Raw genomic sequence first — 17,551 nt, 5'->3', positions numbered from 1 at the left:
AAAAAGAGATAGAGACCGACACAGGAAAAAGAGGTAGAGACCGACACAGGAAAAAGAGATAGAGACCGACACAGGAAAAAGAGATCAAGACCGACACAGGAAAAAGAGATAGACACTGACACAGGACAAAGAGATGGAGACCTACGTCCTACACAGGAAAAAGGGATAGAGACAGACACAGGAAAAAGGGATAGAGACCGACACAGGAAAAAGAGATACAGACCGACACAGGAAAAAGAGATAGAGACCGACACAGGAAAAAGAGATGGAGACCGACACAGGAAAAAGAGATGGAGACCTACACAGGAAAAAGGGATAGAGACCGACACAGGAAAAAGGGATAGAGACCGACACAGGAAAAAGAGATACAGACCGACGCAGGAAAAAGAGATAGAGACCGACACAGGAAAAAGAGATGGAGACTGACACAGGAAAAAGAGATAGAAACCTACACAGGAAAAAGAGACAGCGACCGACACAGGAAAAAGAGACAGAGACATAAACAGGAAAAAGAGACAGAGACCGACACAGGACAAAAGTGACAGAGACCGACACAGGACAAAAGTGACAGAGACCGACACAGGACAAAAGTGACAGAGACCGACACAGGAAAAAGAGATAGAGACCGACACAGGAAAAAGAGATAGAGATAGAGATAGAGATAGAGGTAGAGGTAGAGGTAGAGATAGAGATAGAGATAGAGGTAGAGAGAGATAGAGAGATAGAGAGATAGAGAGATAGAGAGATAGAGAGATAGAGAGAGACAGGGACAGGAAAAAGAGTTCGAGACCGACACAGGAAAAAGAGATCGAGACCGACACAGGAAAAAGAGATCGGGACCGACACAGGAAAAAGAGATCGAGACCGACACAGGAAAAAGAGATAGAGACCTACACAGGAAAAAGAGATAGAGACCTACACTGGAAAAAGAGATAGAGACCTACACAGGAAAAAGAGACAGAGACCTACACAGGAAAAAGAGATCGAGACCTACACAGGAAAAAGAGATAGACACCTACGCAGGAAAAAGAGACAGAGACATAAACAGGAAAAAGAGACAGAGACCGACACAGGACAAAAGTGACAGAGACCGACACAGGAAAAAGAGACAGAGACTGACACAGGAAAAAGAGATAGAGACCTACATAGGAAAAAGTGATAGAGACCAACACAGGAAAAAGAGATAGAGACCGACACAGGAAAAAGAGATAGAGACCTACACAGGAAAAAGAGACAGCGACCGACACAGAAAAAAGAGATACAGACCGACACAGGAAAAAGAGACAGAGACCGACACAGGAAAAAGAGACAGAGACCTACACAAGAAAAAGATATAGATAGAGATAGAGATAGAGAGAGAGAGAGAGAGAGAGAGAGAGAGAGAGAGAGAGAGAGAGAGAGAGAGAGAGAGACAGGAAAAAGAGAGACAGGAAAAAGAGATCGAGACCGACACAGGAAAAAGAGATAGAGACCTACACAGGGAAAATAGATAGAGACCGACACAGGAAAAAGAGATACAGACCGACACAGGAAAAAGAGACAGAGACCGACACAGGAAAAAGAGACAAAGACCTACAAAGGAAAAAGAGACAGAGACCTACACAAGAAAAAGATATAGAGAGAGATAGAGAGAGATAGAGAGAAATAGAGATGGAGATAGAGATAGAGATAGAGATAGAGATAGAGAGAGAGAGAGAGAGACAGGAAAAAGAGAGACAGGAAAAAGAGATCGAGACCGACACAGGAAAAAGAGATCGAGACCGACACAGGAAAAAGAGATCGAGACCGACACAGGAAAAAGAGATCAAGACCGACACAGGAAAAAGAGATAGAGACCTACACAGGGAAAAGAGATAGAGACCGACACAGGAAAAAGAGATACAGACCGACACAGGAAAAAGAAACAGAGACCGACACAGGAAAAAGAGACAAAGACCTACACAGGAAAAAGAGACAGAGACCTACACAGGAAAAAGATATAGAGAGAGATAGAGAGAGATAGAGAGAAATAGAGATGGAGATAGAGATAGAGATAGAGATAGAGATAGAGAGAGAGGGAGAGAGAGAGAGAGACAGGAAAAAGAGAGACAGGAAAAAGAGATCGAGACCGACACAGGAAAAAGAGATCGAGACCGACACAGGAAAAAGAGATCAAGACCGACACAGGAAAAAGAGATCGAGACCGACACAGGAAAAAGAGATCGAGACCGACACAGGAAAAAGAGATCGAGACCGAAACAGGAAAAAGAGATCGAGACCGACACAGGAAAAAGAGAGACAGACCGACACAGGAAAAAGAGAGACAGACCGACACAGGAAAAAGAGAGACAGACCGACACAGGAAAAAGAGAGACAGTTCGACACAGGAAAAAGAGAGACAGACCGACACAGGAAAAAGAGAGACAGACCGACACAGGAAAAAGAGAGACAGACCGACACAGGAAAAAGAGAGACAGACCGACACAGGAAAAAGGGAGAGACCGACACAGGAAAAAGAGATAGAGACCTACACAGGAAAAAGAGATAGAGACCTACGCAGGAAAAAGAGATAGAGACCTACGCAGGAAAAAGAGATAGACACCGACTCAGGAAAAAGAGATAGAGACCGACACAGGAAAAAGAGATGGAGACCGACACAGGAAAAAGAGATAGAGACCTACACAGGAAAAAGAGACAGCGACCGACACAGGAAAAAGAGACAGAGACATAAACAGGAAAAAGAGACAGAGACCGACACAGGACAAAAGTGACAGAGACCGACACAGGACAAAAGATAGAGAGACCTACACAGGAAAAAGAGATAGAGACCTACACAGGAAAAAGAGATAGAGACCTACACAGGAAAAAGAGACAGAGACCTACACAGGAAAAAGAGATAGAGACCTACACAGGAAAAAGAGATAGACACCTACGCAGGAAAAAGAGATAGACACCTACGCAGGAAAAAGAGATACATACCTTTTTTTTTTTCTTTTTTTTTTGGTATATTGAATCGAGGCTCGTGAAAGAGCTGACATTTACTTCACAAACAAATCAACCAGACAAACAAAATATGTAAAAAGAGGGAGCGGCAGACATGAGAAGGGTAAGCGCACACACTTGAGAGCACACAACATTTAAGAGCAGGGAGATGTGTGGGAGGGAGAGGGCTTGGGGGGAGGAGGCGTGGGAAGGGGGGAGGGGGAGTGGGAGAAGTATAAAACACAAGGACACCAAGGACTTCCAGGACAGAAGTTGGTATTTCAAAAAAGTGGAATTGGGGTGAAATTAGTGGGGATAGAAAAGATCAAGGTTTTGGATGGGGGAAGATAAGAGATGGTGGTGAACAGCTGTTTTAAAGACCTGGAGGGTGGAGTTGGATTGAAGAGAGTGAGGGAGTTTGTGCCAGAGGTGGTAGAAAAGACGAATGGAGGAGTGAAGGTGAGCAGAGAGTCTTGATTTTGGAAGTTTAACCATAAGAGGGTTGCAGGCAGATCTTGTGCGACCTGTAGGAATATTTGCGGGACAGAGCCCAGAGAGAGCTGGGGGGGCAAGGCCAGAGAGGAGTCGGTAGAAGACGGAAAGACCACCAACCTGCCTGCGGTGAGTGAGTGAGAGGCCCTTGGTGTTTGCTTCATCGCGGGAGATTCCAATGATTCTGAATGCTTTGGTTTCAACAGCGTGAAGACGAGCTAGGTGTGAAGCAGGAGCACCAGCCCAGAGGGGAGAGCAGTATTCCATTGAGCTGTGGATGAAAGCCTTGTATGTGGTGAGGAGCTCAGGTGTGCCAAGGAGGGACTTCGCACGACGGAGGATGCCCAGTCGGCGACTGGCTTTGGAGGCCAGACTTGAAATGTGGTTTTCCCAGGAAAGATCATGGCAGATAGTGAGACCCAAAAGTTTGAGTGACAGAACTTATTGGAGAGGATTATTCAGAAAGTGGATGGGAGGGTTGTCCAGTCGGTCTTTTCGGAGAGACATCGTAAGAGTGTGAGATTTGTCAGGATTGAAAGACATGTTCCACTTGTTTGCCCAGTCTGTGATTTTGTCCAGGTCTGCAGAGAGTGAGGAGAAGGCAGACTGCCGATCTGAGGGATGAAGAATGGAGCGACAGAGAGAAGAGTCATCAGCAAAGAGATAGAGAGGATTTTCAAGAGAGTCAGAGAGATCATTGATGAAGACCAGAAAAAGCACAGGGCCCAGAACACTGCCTTGGGGAACTCCAGCCTGAACAGGAAGAGGAGATGAGAGAAACCCATTCAGGGCCACACGTTGACTACGACAAGAGAGGAAGTCCGCCAGCCATGCATGGAGATTTCCATGGATACCAACAGAGGAGAGTTTGGTGAGCAGAGCGGGGTGCCAGACCGTATCGAAGGCACGTGATATGTCAAGGGAGACAGCTCTAATTTCCTGTTTGGCATTGAGGACCTCCATCCATTGTTGAGAAAGCAGAAGCAGCATGTCCAGAGTAGAGTGACCAGGTCTGAAACCAAATTGATGATCAGAGATCAAGCCATTGGAGAAGAGGAAAGATTTCATATCTGAAGCAATGATGAATTCCATGACTTTGCTGATAATTGGGAGAAGGCTGATTGGTCTGTAGTTGTTGGGATCTGTTTTTGCACCTTTTTTGTGCAAAGCGGTGATGTTGGCAGATTTCCAAGCAGATGGCAGATGACCTTGAGCAAAAGAGAGGGTGAAGAGAACAGAGAGAGGGAGAGAAAGAGCGGAAGAACAGGATTTTAGGACCCGTGAGCTGATGCCGTCAGGTCCAGTTGCAGAATCAGAGTCGAGGGTTGACAGAAACTTTTCCACCTTGTCAGGAGGAAAGGACACAGAGTCCAGGAGCAGCTGGGTACGACTGGGTACGGTGGGTACAGAGAGGGATGGGTTTGGGACACAAGATTTAGAGGCAAACACAGAGTTGAGGCATAGAGATAGAGACCGGCACAGGAAAAAGAGATCGAAACCGACACAGGAAAAAGAGATAGAGACCAACACAGGAAAAAGAGATAGAGACCTGCACAGGAAAAAGAGATAGAGACCTACACAGGAAAAAGAGACACAGACCGGCACAGGAAAAGAGATAGACACCTACACAGGAAAAAGAGATAGACACCTAAACAGGAAAAAGAGATGGAGACCAAACAACAACAACAGGCATTTTAAAAGGCCATTTTCCCTGCAAGAGCGGGGGTTAGCCTTGCGGTCCCCATGACAATGTTCTCCATTTTGCCCTATTTTCTGCTTCTCCCCTTGTTAACCCCCTGGCCCGCATTTCTTCTTCGACCATCTTTAGCCAAGTCTTTCTCGGTCTTCCCCCTCCTCTACTTCCTTCCACATTCATTTCCATCACTCTTCTCAACCAGTCACTTTCATCCTTCCTCAACACATGGCCAAACCATCTCAAACTGTTTCTCTTCACAGCATCCATCACAGGCTCTATTCCCATCATCTTTCGCAATTCATCATTTGGCTTCCTCTCTCTCAACGATACACCACACATCCACCGAACCATTCGCATTTCCACCCTTTCCAGCCTTCGTTGCTGCTCTACGTTCATTACCCATGTCTCGCTCCCATAAATCATAACACTTCTCACACATGCAGCATACACCTTTCCCTTCAGCTTCAACGACACTCCCGTCCTCGTCAGCACGCCACTCAGTTCCCGAAACTTCTTCCATGCACATCTCACTCTAGCAACCGTTGCCGAGTCTGATCCACCTTCTCCATTCAGCATGTCTCCTAGGTAACAAAATGTTTCACACCTTCCAGCTTCACGCCGTCTCCAAGATCCAACTCAACATTTCCTCCATCTGCAGCTCCCTCTGTGCACACCTTACACTTGAATGTAGCTGCCACATTGGTTAATGACCCTCTCAAACCACTAAATTTTTGAAGAACCCACTCAGCGCACATTGTGCATTGAATTGAGTTCACTCCGACACCCTTCCTGCACATAGCACATGGCCACTTCCCAGTTCTTTCCACCTCACCACATGCTTTACCACTTGCCATCACCTTTGTTTTTCCGATATTCACCTTCAGACCTTTCGTCTCCATACATTCCTTCCACTTGTTCATCTTCTCCTTCAGTCTATCCATACTTTCTGCAATCAACACCAGATCATCTGCATACAACAACTCCCACGGCAAACCCTCCTTTACGTACCGAGCCAGCACCTCCATCACAGCTACAAATAGTAGTGGACTTAGTACCGACCCCTGATGCACTCCCACCTTCACCTCAAACTCACCACTGTTCCCGTCCTTCGTCCTTACAGCTGTGCGCGCTCTTTTGTACATTGCCATCACTACTCTGATCAACCATTCCTCCACTCCTAACTTCCTCAATGCCCACGTCACTACTTCACGTGGAACCCTATCGAATGCTTTCTCCAGATCAACAAACCCAAGAAACAACTTCTTCCTCTTCTCCATGTACTTCTCCTGCAACTGCCTCACAATAAAAAGCGCGTCTGTCGTTCCTCTTCCTGGCATAAATCCAAACTGCATTTCGTCGATCTTCACTTTCTTCCTTATCCTCCTCTCCAACACCCTTTCCAATACCTTCATTCCATGCTCCAATAACTTTATCGCTCGGTACGAGCCACACTCCAGAGGGTCACCTTTCCCCTTGTATAGAGGGACGAGGGTACTCCGTTCCCAATCCACTGGAATGCGGCCTTCTTTCACCACCAGATTACAGATCTCTGTCATTCTCTTCACACCCCAACTTCCTGCTGCCTTCAACATATCTCCCACATCTCCCGCCGGCCCTCCCGCTTTTCTACTCTTCATTGCTTTTATCGCTTCCTCAACTTCCTTCTCGGTTACCGAAGAAGATGGAGAGATAGATACCGACACAGGAAAAAGAGATAGACACCTATACAGGAAAAAGAGAGAGACCAACACAGGAAAAAGAGATAGAGACCGACACAGTCCCATCTCCGCTTGTGAGAGGGGCATAAGGACGGGGACCCTGGGTCCTGTCCACCCCCTGGGCTCAAGCGTGCAAGTTATTCGGGTGGTGATGGAAGCTTGCACAATTCCACGGGGGAAGAGGAGAGACACCCTTTGGTAGCTGGCGGCGTGCTCCTTTTATGCTAACAGTCAGGCCAGTCTCCGTCATGAAGGTCTGTTCTGTGGTAGGAGTTTTGTGGCAACAATGGCTTCCTTATACAATCTTTCAAATTTAGACATCTAGGGGATGGGGGGGGGGGGGGGGAGTGTTGAAAATAACAAATAAAAAAGCAGCAGGTAAAATAAGGTAAATGAAAAAGAGAAATAAAGGATTCTGGTTCAGGCCTGGTTGGCTTCAAGATTCATGGTCTGCTTTGGCTGTAAGGCAGGGCCTGTGCATCCTTATGTGCTCCAGGCACGTTTGGGAGCATCACCACATGTCTGATCTCTCACACTCCTCACACGGGAGAGAGAGGGAAAATGCTGGCTCGTCATCTTTGAGCCAAAAACTCTCTCGACTTCTCCCTCATTCGTCACTTCCCTTTCATCCGGCAAGAAAGGCGTGGCTCCCGATGTGGTTCTTAATGACGATTTACTTTCCCTATGGCAAAGCACCCACTTACGTTGCACTCAAGCACTCATTCCAACAGTAAGACAGCAGGAACCCGTTACCATAAAGTATGACGGGCATGGAAGGAGCACACAAAATTATAAATAGTAATACTGTACTTCTCAAAGCAATATAAAATAATATATAAAACGACACAGAATCAGCCCACAAACAACAACAACAACAACAACAACAACAACAATTACATGTTCTAAAAGATCGTTATTGCATGTTTCACTTCATTTTACATCCTCATTGAGATTCACAGATAGATACACAATATGTTTGTGAATTACAACATGCTGTCATTTGATTACACCTGCCAGCGGAGCGATGGGTAGCACACCTGGTGTATTAGACAGTTTATGGCCGCTATGCAGATTTCGTGAAAATTGTCAGATATTTTTAATGGAATACATTTTCATTCATAGTTTCTGGTGAGACTATTTCCTATTTCAATGGTAAAATGTTTCAAAGACCATGTATGTTTTCTGAATTTTGCAATATCTCTTCCTTCCTGGCAGTCAATGAGTATGAGCGAGCGATCGAATGCACAAAGTCCTTCCTCTTGTTTCACCCGGATGATCATACAATGCAGAAAAATGTTAAATTCTATCATCACCTGCTTGGAGAAGAAAAAGACGTACAACCACGACAAGTATGTTTACCTATCTTGGCAAATCATGTAACTCTTGACTCATTGATGTTTATGCTTTTGTAACTCCACAATAGTTGGTGCACACTGTCCTAATTTTGGGTAATTCTCCACAATGGTGGCCTGTACTGATTGATATCTTCATTCTGTCACTTTGTTGACATTGACTACAGTCCGCCACTGTGTACCTTTTTTCAGGAGGCAATTGCACACCTGCAGCGCTCACTGCTTGAGAAGCAGATGCTGTACTTTGCTCAAGAGGCTTTTGGAGTTCCATTCGTAGACCCTGTGAGTCTTTAGAATGTTTGAACTTTCCAACATGCAATTTGGTCCAGAATACATAAATCACAAGACGAAGTTTCTAGTACGACATCATTCTCCTTGCACTGCAGAATTTGTGACCAAGTCCTCTAAGACATCTTGTGAATGACTTTTTTTTTCTTTCTTTTTTGTATACAAGATCCAGGCTCGTGAAAGAGCGAACATTAATCGCACAAAAAGTCAAACCGACACATAAAACATATAATAAGGGGAGCGGTAGACAAGATGGGGAGAGAGAGGAGGGACACAAACACAACATTTGAGAGCAGGGGCATCGAGAGATCTGTGGGAGGGAGAGGGCTTGGGGGGAGGTGGGAGAGGTATAAAACATATGGACACTGCAAGGACTTCCAGGAAAGAAGTTGGAATTTCAAAAAAAGTGGATATGGGGTGAATTAGCGGGGGTAGAAAAGATCAAGGTTTTGGATGGGGAAGATAAGAGATGGTGGTGAACAGCCGTTTTTAAGACCTGGAGGGTGGAGTGGGATTGAAGAGAGTGAGGGAGTTTGTTCCAGAGGCGGGAGAAAAGGGGAATTAAAGAGTGAAGGTGAGCAGAGAGCCTAGATTTTGGCAGTTTAACCATAAGAGGGTTGCAGGCAGATCTTGGGCGACCTGAAGGAATATTGGGGGGACAGAGCACAGAGAGAGCTGGGGGAGCAAGGCCGGAGAGGAGTCGGTAGAAGACAGAAAGACCACCAACCTGCCTGCGGTGAGTGAGTGAAAGGCTCTCGGAGTTAGCTTCATCGCGGGAGATTCCAATGATTCTGAAAGCTTTGGTTTCAACAGCGTGAAGCCAAGCTAGGTGTGAGGCAGGAGCACCGGCCCAGAGGGGGGAACAGTATTCCATTGAGCTGCGGATGAAAGCCTTGTATGTGGTGAGGAGCTCAGGTGTGCCAAAGAAGGACTTCGCACGACGGAGGCTGCCCAGTGGCTTCGCACGACTGGATTTGGAGGCCAGCTTGGAAATTTGGTTTTCCCAGGAAAGATCATGGCAGATATTGAGACCCAAAAGCTTGAGCGACAGAACTTCTTGGAGAGGATTGTAAAGAAAGTAGATGGGAGGGTTGTCCAGTCGGTCTTTTCGGAGAGATGTAGTAAGAGTGTGAGATTTGTCAGGATTGAAAGACATGTTCCACTTGTTTGACCAGTCTGTGATTTTGTCCAGGTCTGCAAAGAGTGAGGAGGCTGCAGACTGCTGATCTGAGGGATGAGGAATGGAGCGACAGAGAGTAGAGTCATCAGCAAAGAGATAGAGAGGATTTTTCAGAGAGTCAGAGAGATCATTGATGAAGACCAGAAAAAGCACAGGGCCCAGAACACTGCCTTGGGGAACTCCAGCCTGAACAGGAAGGGGAGATGAGAGAAATTCATTCAGGGCCACACGTTGACTATGACCAGAGAGGAAGTCCACAAGCCATGCGTGGAGATTTCCATGGATACCATAGGAGGAGAGTTTGGTGAGCAGAGCTGGGTGCCAGACCGTATCGAAGGCACGTGATATGTCAAGGAAAAACAGCTCTTATTTCCTGTTTGGCATGGAGGACCTCCATCCATTGTTGAGACGGCAGAAGCAGCATGTCCAGAGTGGAATGACCTGGTCTGAATCCAAATTGATGATCAGAGATCAAGCCATTGGAGAAGAGGAAGGATTTGATATCCGAAGCAATGATGGATTCCATGATTTTGCTGATAATTGGGAGCAGGCTGATTAGTCTGTAGTTGCAAGGATCTGTTTTTGCATCTTTTTGTGTAAAGCGGTCATGTTTGCTGATTTCCAAGATGCTGGCAGATGACCTTGAGGAAAAGAGAGGGTGAAAAGAACAGAGAGAGGGTGAGATAGAGCGGCAGAGCAGGATTGTAGGACCCGTGGGCTGATGCCGTCTGGTCCAGTTGCAGAATCAGAGTCGAGGTTTGACAAAAACTTCTCCACCTTGTCAGAAGAGAAGGACACAGAGTCCAGGAGCAGTTGGGTTCGTCTGGGCAAGGTGGGAACAGAGAGAGATGGGTTTGGGACACAGGATTTTGAGGCAAACACCCAGTTGAGGCATTCGGCTTTGTCACGTGCAGTGTCAACTGTGGAGCCATTTGAGGTATGGGAGGGGATGGAGGGGGAACAAACACCCGAAACGGATTTGACCAGACGCCACCAGGATTTGGAGGAAGGAGACAGGTTTGAGAGTTCATTCTTGAGTGTGGAGAGATAGTGCTTCCTGGCACTCCTGAGGGTAGACACACACTTGTTCCGAGCTTGGATGAAGGAACTGAGATTGCCTTCAGTTGGATTTGCCTTCCAAGAGGCAAAGGCAAGTTGTTTCAGGGCAACTGCCTCAACACAAGATTCAGTGTACCATGCACGGGAGGAAGGGTAAGACAACTGAAGACGAGATGGGATAAATCTGTGCATGAGAGAGAGCAGTTTGCTTTGGAAGAATTCCCAGGAAGAATTGATGTCAGAGGCAGTAGAGATGGGAGACCAGTACAGATGATTGATGGCTGCTTGAAGACCATGCCAGTCAGCCTGAGTGAAATGCCAGACTCGTCGACGCTGAGGAGGCTCTCTGAGAATGGCCAGAGAGATGTCCACTTTAACAAGCACATGATCAGAAGAACCGATTGGAGCAGAAGAAGAGCAGCAGACATTTGCAGGGAAGTTTGTCATAATCAAGTCTAGAAGAGAATATACTCCATTGACTGAGATCCAGGTCGGGAAATTGACAGATTGTGTCAGTCCCAATGAGTAACAGAAGTCCTTTGCTGAGTGGCTATGACTGGTGAGAGAGGTACCCACACCCAGCCAGCTGGCATGATGACAGTTGAAATTGCCACATATGAGGAAGAGAGAGTTTGGATGACTGGATAGAAGTTGGTCCATGTTGTCAGATAGCGAAATGTAAATGGAGTCATCACTGTTTGGTGGACGGTACAGAACACATATGAACAAAAGTTGGGAGCGGAAAGGAAGCCGTAGCCAGAGGTACTCCTGGGGGTGAGGTGAAGAGAGGGCAGTGCAAGGAGAGTGAGGAAGAGAGTTTTTGATAAAGATAGCAACCCCACCACCAGGACGAGGCTCAGATCTATCATACCGGAGGAGGGAGTAACCAGGAAGAGATATTAAGGAATCAGAGACATATTGTAGGAGGAAAGTTTCTGTTAAGCAGATCAAGTCTGGATTGTCAAAAGCAACCTGTATGGAGAGATCAGTCAGGTTTGAGCGAAGGCCCCGGATGTTTGAGGTCCATACCGTTAATGAAGAAAGGGGGGTAGCATCGGGTGCAGGACAGGGGAGGGGAAGGGTAGGGTCAGATGAAGGATGAGAGGGGGAGGTAGGGAGAGCAGTTGATAGTGTGTCAGAGATTACAGAAGAGTTACAAGAAAGGGAAGAATGAGGAGGACGAAAGGTTTGATGGTGATGGGATGAGGCACAGTGAGGGGTTGTTTGAGGGGGTGGGGGGCAGAGGAATGTTGAAGGTTGGGGGAGGTGGAGGTATGAGATAGTCGGGAGACGAAGTGGGGAGGAGGTGGCTTATAGGAGGAGGGGGGAGGGGGGGAGAATTGGAGAGGGATGGTAGGGGGGGGAGATTTGAAGGGAAGGGGTTGGGGGGGAGTTTAGGAGGGGAGGGGCAACGGGGGAGTTCAGGAGGGGAGAGGCAAGGGGGGAGATTTGGAGGGGAGGGGCGAGGAGGGAGTTTATAAAGTGGATGATAAATGAAAGACGAACATTAATAACAAATTGGGTTTCTTGTGATTTTCAAGTCAGAGATCCGTTTAACAACGGTGGAGGAGGGGTGGAATGAATGTGAATTTAGAGCATGTAGTGAAGAAGAATTATAAGAGATTGAATTTTTTTTTGAAGTGGAATGAGTTGAAGAGGAAATTGAAAAAAGCGTTTTAAATCGGAAGAAAAACAGCGTGTTGTAATATACCACTGAATAAAACACTGCAGGGGAAAGTTTAACCATATTTAAATAATATTTAAACAGAACCGTGAAGAACAATCTTATTTTCACAAAATACCAATGGGGAGAGGGCCTCGAGGGACAACCACGAGTCACGTGAACAGGGCAAAAGGTGGAAGGCAAGGAGATAACGGGGGCGGGGTGAGACAGCGCACGTAGACAGAAGCACACGAAACAGACACGTAGAGAAAAGGAAATAAATGTTTATGGTTTTTTTTGTTTGTTTTTTTTTGGGGGGGGGGGGGGATTTAAAACGTTAGACAAAGAGTATATGTTCGGGGGAGAAGGGAAAAATCTAAGAACCAAGCAAAACACGAAGTAAGGAACTTAAGTTAACAACCACCGATGGGGGTAGCCTGAAGGTACAAGGCTGCACACACAGAGCAAGCAGAAAACGATTAATTTTAATTATGAGTTACAGGAAATTCAAACCAAAACTAACTAGAAACAAACAATAAATGCATAGACCATAAAATAACGAGTGCAAATGTGACGAACACACGAATGGAAAAATAACTTAACTTTTGATGCCGGAGAGAACAAAAGTCGCCACCTCGATCAAGAAACCGGAAGCGGAAGTCCAACTTGTGGACTCACTAAGAATGAATGCTTTACTGCAGGGGGGAAAAGTGACTTTCAGGCCGCCTTGTAGAACAAGGAAAATTTGATGCATGATTTAGGGCCATTTCACCCATCTAGACAACTTTGACGAATGATTTGGGGCCATTTAGCCCATCAACGGAACTTTGACGCATGATTTGGAGCCATTTAGCCCATCAAGGGAACTTTGACGCATGATTTGGGGCCATGTAGCCCATCAAGGGAACTTTGATGCATGATTCGGGGCCATTTAGCCCATCAAGGGAACTTTGATGCATGAGTTGGGGTCATTTAGTCTATCAAGGGAACTTTGACGCATGAGTTGGGGTCATTTAATCCATCAAGGGAACTTTGACGCATGATTTGGGGCCATTTAGCCCATCATTGGAACTTTGACGCATGATTTGGGGCCATTTAGCCCATCAAGGGAACTTTGATGCATGATGTGGGGCCATTTAGCGCATCAAGGGAAATTTGACGCATGATTTGGGGCTATTTAGCCCATCAAGGGAACTTTGACGCATGATGTGGGGCAATTTAGCCTATCAAGGGAACTTTGACGCATAATTTGGGGCCATTTAGCCCATCAAGGGAACTTTGACGCATGATATGGGGGCATTTAGCCCATCAAGGGAACTTTGACACATGATTTGGGGGCAATTAGCCCATCAAGGGAACTTTGACGCATGATTTAGGGCCATTTAGGCCATCATGGGAACCTCGACGCATGATTGGGGCTATTTAGGCCATCATGGGAACTTTGACGCATGATTTGGGGCCATTTAGGCCATCAAGGGAACTTTGACGCATGATGTGGGGCCATTTAGGCCATCAAGGGAACTTTGACGCATGATGTGGGGCAATTTAGGCCATCAAGGGAAGTTTACACATGATATGGGGCCATTTTTTTTTTTTTTTTTTTTTTTGTATACAAGATCGAGGCTCGTGAAAGAGCGAACATTAATCACACAGAAAGACAAACAGACACACAAAACAAATAACATCGGGAGCGGTAGACAAGATGGGGAGAGAGGGGGAAGGACACAAACACAACATTTGAGAGCAGGGACCGAGAGACATGGAGACATCGAGAGAACTGTGGGAGGGAGAGGGCTTTGGGGGGGAGGCATGGGAAGGGGGGGGGGGTGGGAGAGGTATAAAACATATGGACACTGCCAAGACTTCCAGGAAAGAAGTTGTAATTTCAAACAAGGTGGATCTGGGGTGAATTAGTGGGGGTAGAAAAGATCAAGGTTTTGGATGGGGGAAGATAAGAGATGGTGGTGAACAGCTGTTTTGAAGACCTGGAGGGAGGAGTGTGATTGAAGTGAGTGTGGGAGTTTGTTCCAGAGGTGGGAGAAAAGAGGAATGAAAGAGTGAAGGTGAGCAGAGAGCCGAGATTTCGGCAGTTTAACCATCAGAGGGTGGCTGGCAGATCTTGTGCGACCTGTAGGAATATTTGGGGGACAGAGCACAGAGAGAGCTGGGGGAGCAAGGCCGGAGAGGAGTCGGTAGAAAACAGAAAGACCACCTACCTGCCTGCGGTGAGTGAGTGAAAGGCCCTCGGAGATAGCTTCATCGCGGGAGATTCCAATGATTTTGAAAGCTTTGGATTCAACAGCGTGAAGCCGAGCCAGGTGTGAGGCAGGAGCACCAGCCCATAGGGGAGAACAGTATTCCATTGAATCCATAATGGGAAGTCCATAATGGGAAGTTTGACGCATGATTTGGGGCTATGTCGGCCATCATGGGAACTTTGACGCATGATTTGGGGCTATGTCGGCCATCATGGGAACTGACGCATGATTTGGGGCTATTTAGGCCATCATGAGAACTTTTACGCATGATATGGGGCCATTTAGACCATAATGGGAACTTTGCCGCGTGATTTGGGGCTATTTAGGCCATCATGGGAACTTTGACGCATGATTTGGGGCTATTTCGGCCATCATGTCTGTGCCATATTATACACTTCCCAGTATGATCACCTAAAGCAGTTCATGTTGATTCAGTAAATGTAGGAAAAATAATCAAACTCAGGTATAAAAGTCTTAATTTGTGGTGTTTAACTCAATGCTGGAGTGCATACCTCTGGGTTTCCAACTTGTGTAAGTATATGTGAGCCTCTGGCTTTACAACCTCAGATGTGAGCGTATTATATGTATGCGTATGTATGTATGTAATTTGCACAAATATTTCAGTGGGCTGTCACTGCGAAAGTGATGGAGGTCCTTGGTTCGAGTCCCGGGTTGTCAGGATTTTTTCACACCAGCCCCACGCAGGAATTTCATTCCTGTTTATTAAAAATTGTGGATGAGTTAATCTCCAATGCACTGCTACATATACTTGCATTCACATACATACGCATACATATACTTACGCTCACATCCGGGGTCTGCCTAGCAGGCACGTAAGACATCGGCCTTTATAAAGCTCACAGTGTTAAGTGTGGAAAATTTATTTGTGCAGCTGTGCAGTTGCTGCAATTTATTTTGTAGATGAACGATGATTTGTCCTCCCGATCCAATCTGTCTTTCGTATTCTGTCTTCGTAGGGTATTCCGTGCAAATGGTTATCCCAATAGTTTTGTAAACAAGTTTATGCGGAGGAGGGTAACCGGGGGACCCACACAACCCAAACCAAAGTTTGGGCGTGCCCTCCCACACGTGACAAACGTATCAGAAGCTACTGCTCACCTGCTGGCCCCGTTTGAAGTTGGGGTTGCACATCGACCTGAGGCTACCATTAAACGAAGAATTATGCAACCGAAAGACAGATCCTCTCTCCCAGGTCGCAACACACAGCATCGAACAAGACCCTCAATTTATGTTCGGTATAGCGGAGGTGATTGGACAAGGAAATAATCAAACGTCCAGACAATTGCAAGAGGCCTGGTATTCAAACGAAAATTCAATTAACAGACATGTCGTTCTGCATCCGGCTTACAAAGCATTACGTCATCAGCTCAAACAGTGGCAAACACACTGAACACTGTTAATTACGAACACCTGTGCATCAAAGAAGCAATCAGTTGGTAAAGTGACGCCAACACAGGTGTTAATAATTAGGATGACTAAGCTCTCAACGTTGTTCAGAAATGGCACCCGTATGTGTTTTTTTAAAATTCTTTCTCCGATGATGGGCTCGAGTGAGCGCTTGAAACTGCACACATAAAAACCTTCGTCCCAGTGGTCAATTATATTTTTCCCTCAAGTATGGTTCCTGGTATACAGGCCTTTTCATACATATATATATATATACATATCTATCTATCTATCTCTCTCTATATATATATATATTGTTACAGACGTGGCTTGGATGTTATTTACCGAGCGGTTTTATGGTATGACCACGTCTGCACAAGTTACCCGATTGTGCCCGAACGTTGACTAGTCACGCGATGCTGGCTCAATAAGAAAAAGAAGACACCCGGCTGGATTACAATAACACAATACGACACCAAGGGTTCAGTTCTCAAGACCTCCGGAGGAGATTATATTCGTACGGAAAGGTCAGATTACAGGGGCTAGAGTTATAATCACAGAAAGACAGGCACTTAGACACACTCTTATATTAACCCCGGACAGACGACAGACAAACGGGACAAGGCTGACTCACACGGGGGTTGATGAAAAGGACAGCGGGTATCGATGGCTCAAGGTGCACTCTTGGCTCAAAGCAGGGTCCAGTACGGTCCGGTCCGGTCCAAAGATGCGGGGAGGTATCGTCGCGCTGGGGGTGGCGGTGGCTTCTCTCTCCAAGCTGAGGCGCATCTGACGTCACATCCGGCGCGGGGCCGCGTATATCCGGCGGGGAGTGACACGCCCTCGGCTCGTTAGCTCCGCCTCGTGGAATCGGCACGTTGCTTCTCATTGGGTGCGTGCGGGGGGGTTACTGGCTCCGCCCCCGACGAGGAGCTGACAGCCAGCCCCTTCGGGGTAACCCCGTGGAGCGCATGGTCTGGAGCTAATCGAGCCGGTGTGAGGACGCATCCTCCCCCGCTCCGCCGCCATCCCCGTTGTTGTTGTTGTAATTGTTGTTGTAGTTGTTGTTATTGTTGTTGTTTGGGGAAGAAGATGGGAGGAGGTATGGGAAAGGTCCTAAACTCACTACTGATGCCATATAATCACATTCTGGTGCAACGAAGAGTCATAATTAATGGAAACGAGGCCTTAACTGACATAGATTAAGAATAACTAGGAAGATGTCCGAAAGTTGTCTACGTGTGGTGCGGTGGACCTGGGCACGACATTTAATGGGGGAATAAGGGGAAGGTCGGCTCTACTGATTGTTATTTACATGCAATGGGACTAGGGAATGGGGGATCGGGGAAAGTTGGGGAGTATTGGAGAAAATAGGGGAATATTTACAAGCGGATATGGAGGCCAAATTCCATATTCGCAACATTGCACCCTTCTCTACCCTCGGGGCGTCCCGACCCGATAAATTTTTACCTACTTT

The 17,551-nt window shown here is 46.6% G+C and overlaps 1 protein-coding gene across 1 annotated transcript in view; it reads left to right on the top strand.

The window, feature by feature from the left end:
• LOC137429031 (prolyl 3-hydroxylase 1) overlaps positions 1-17,551 on the top strand; it is a 111,728-nt gene that overhangs the window by 33,375 nt on the left and 60,802 nt on the right. Inside the window, exons 5-6 of the mRNA XM_078780987.1 lie at positions 8,083-8,216; positions 8,412-8,501. Of these exons, the coding sequence (XP_078637113.1) occupies positions 8,083-8,216; positions 8,412-8,501 (224 nt within the window). The remainder of the gene's footprint in view (positions 1-8,082; positions 8,217-8,411; positions 8,502-17,551) is intronic.

This window comes from Myxine glutinosa, chromosome 6 (assembly GCF_964187855.1).
Source record: "Myxine glutinosa chromosome 6, kmMyxGlut1.1, whole genome shotgun sequence".
NCBI classification, from domain to species: Eukaryota; Metazoa; Chordata; class Myxini; order Myxiniformes; family Myxinidae; genus Myxine; species Myxine glutinosa.
The sequence above is the reverse complement of the archived record's forward strand: the minus strand, read 5'-3'. Positions and strand labels throughout refer to the sequence as shown.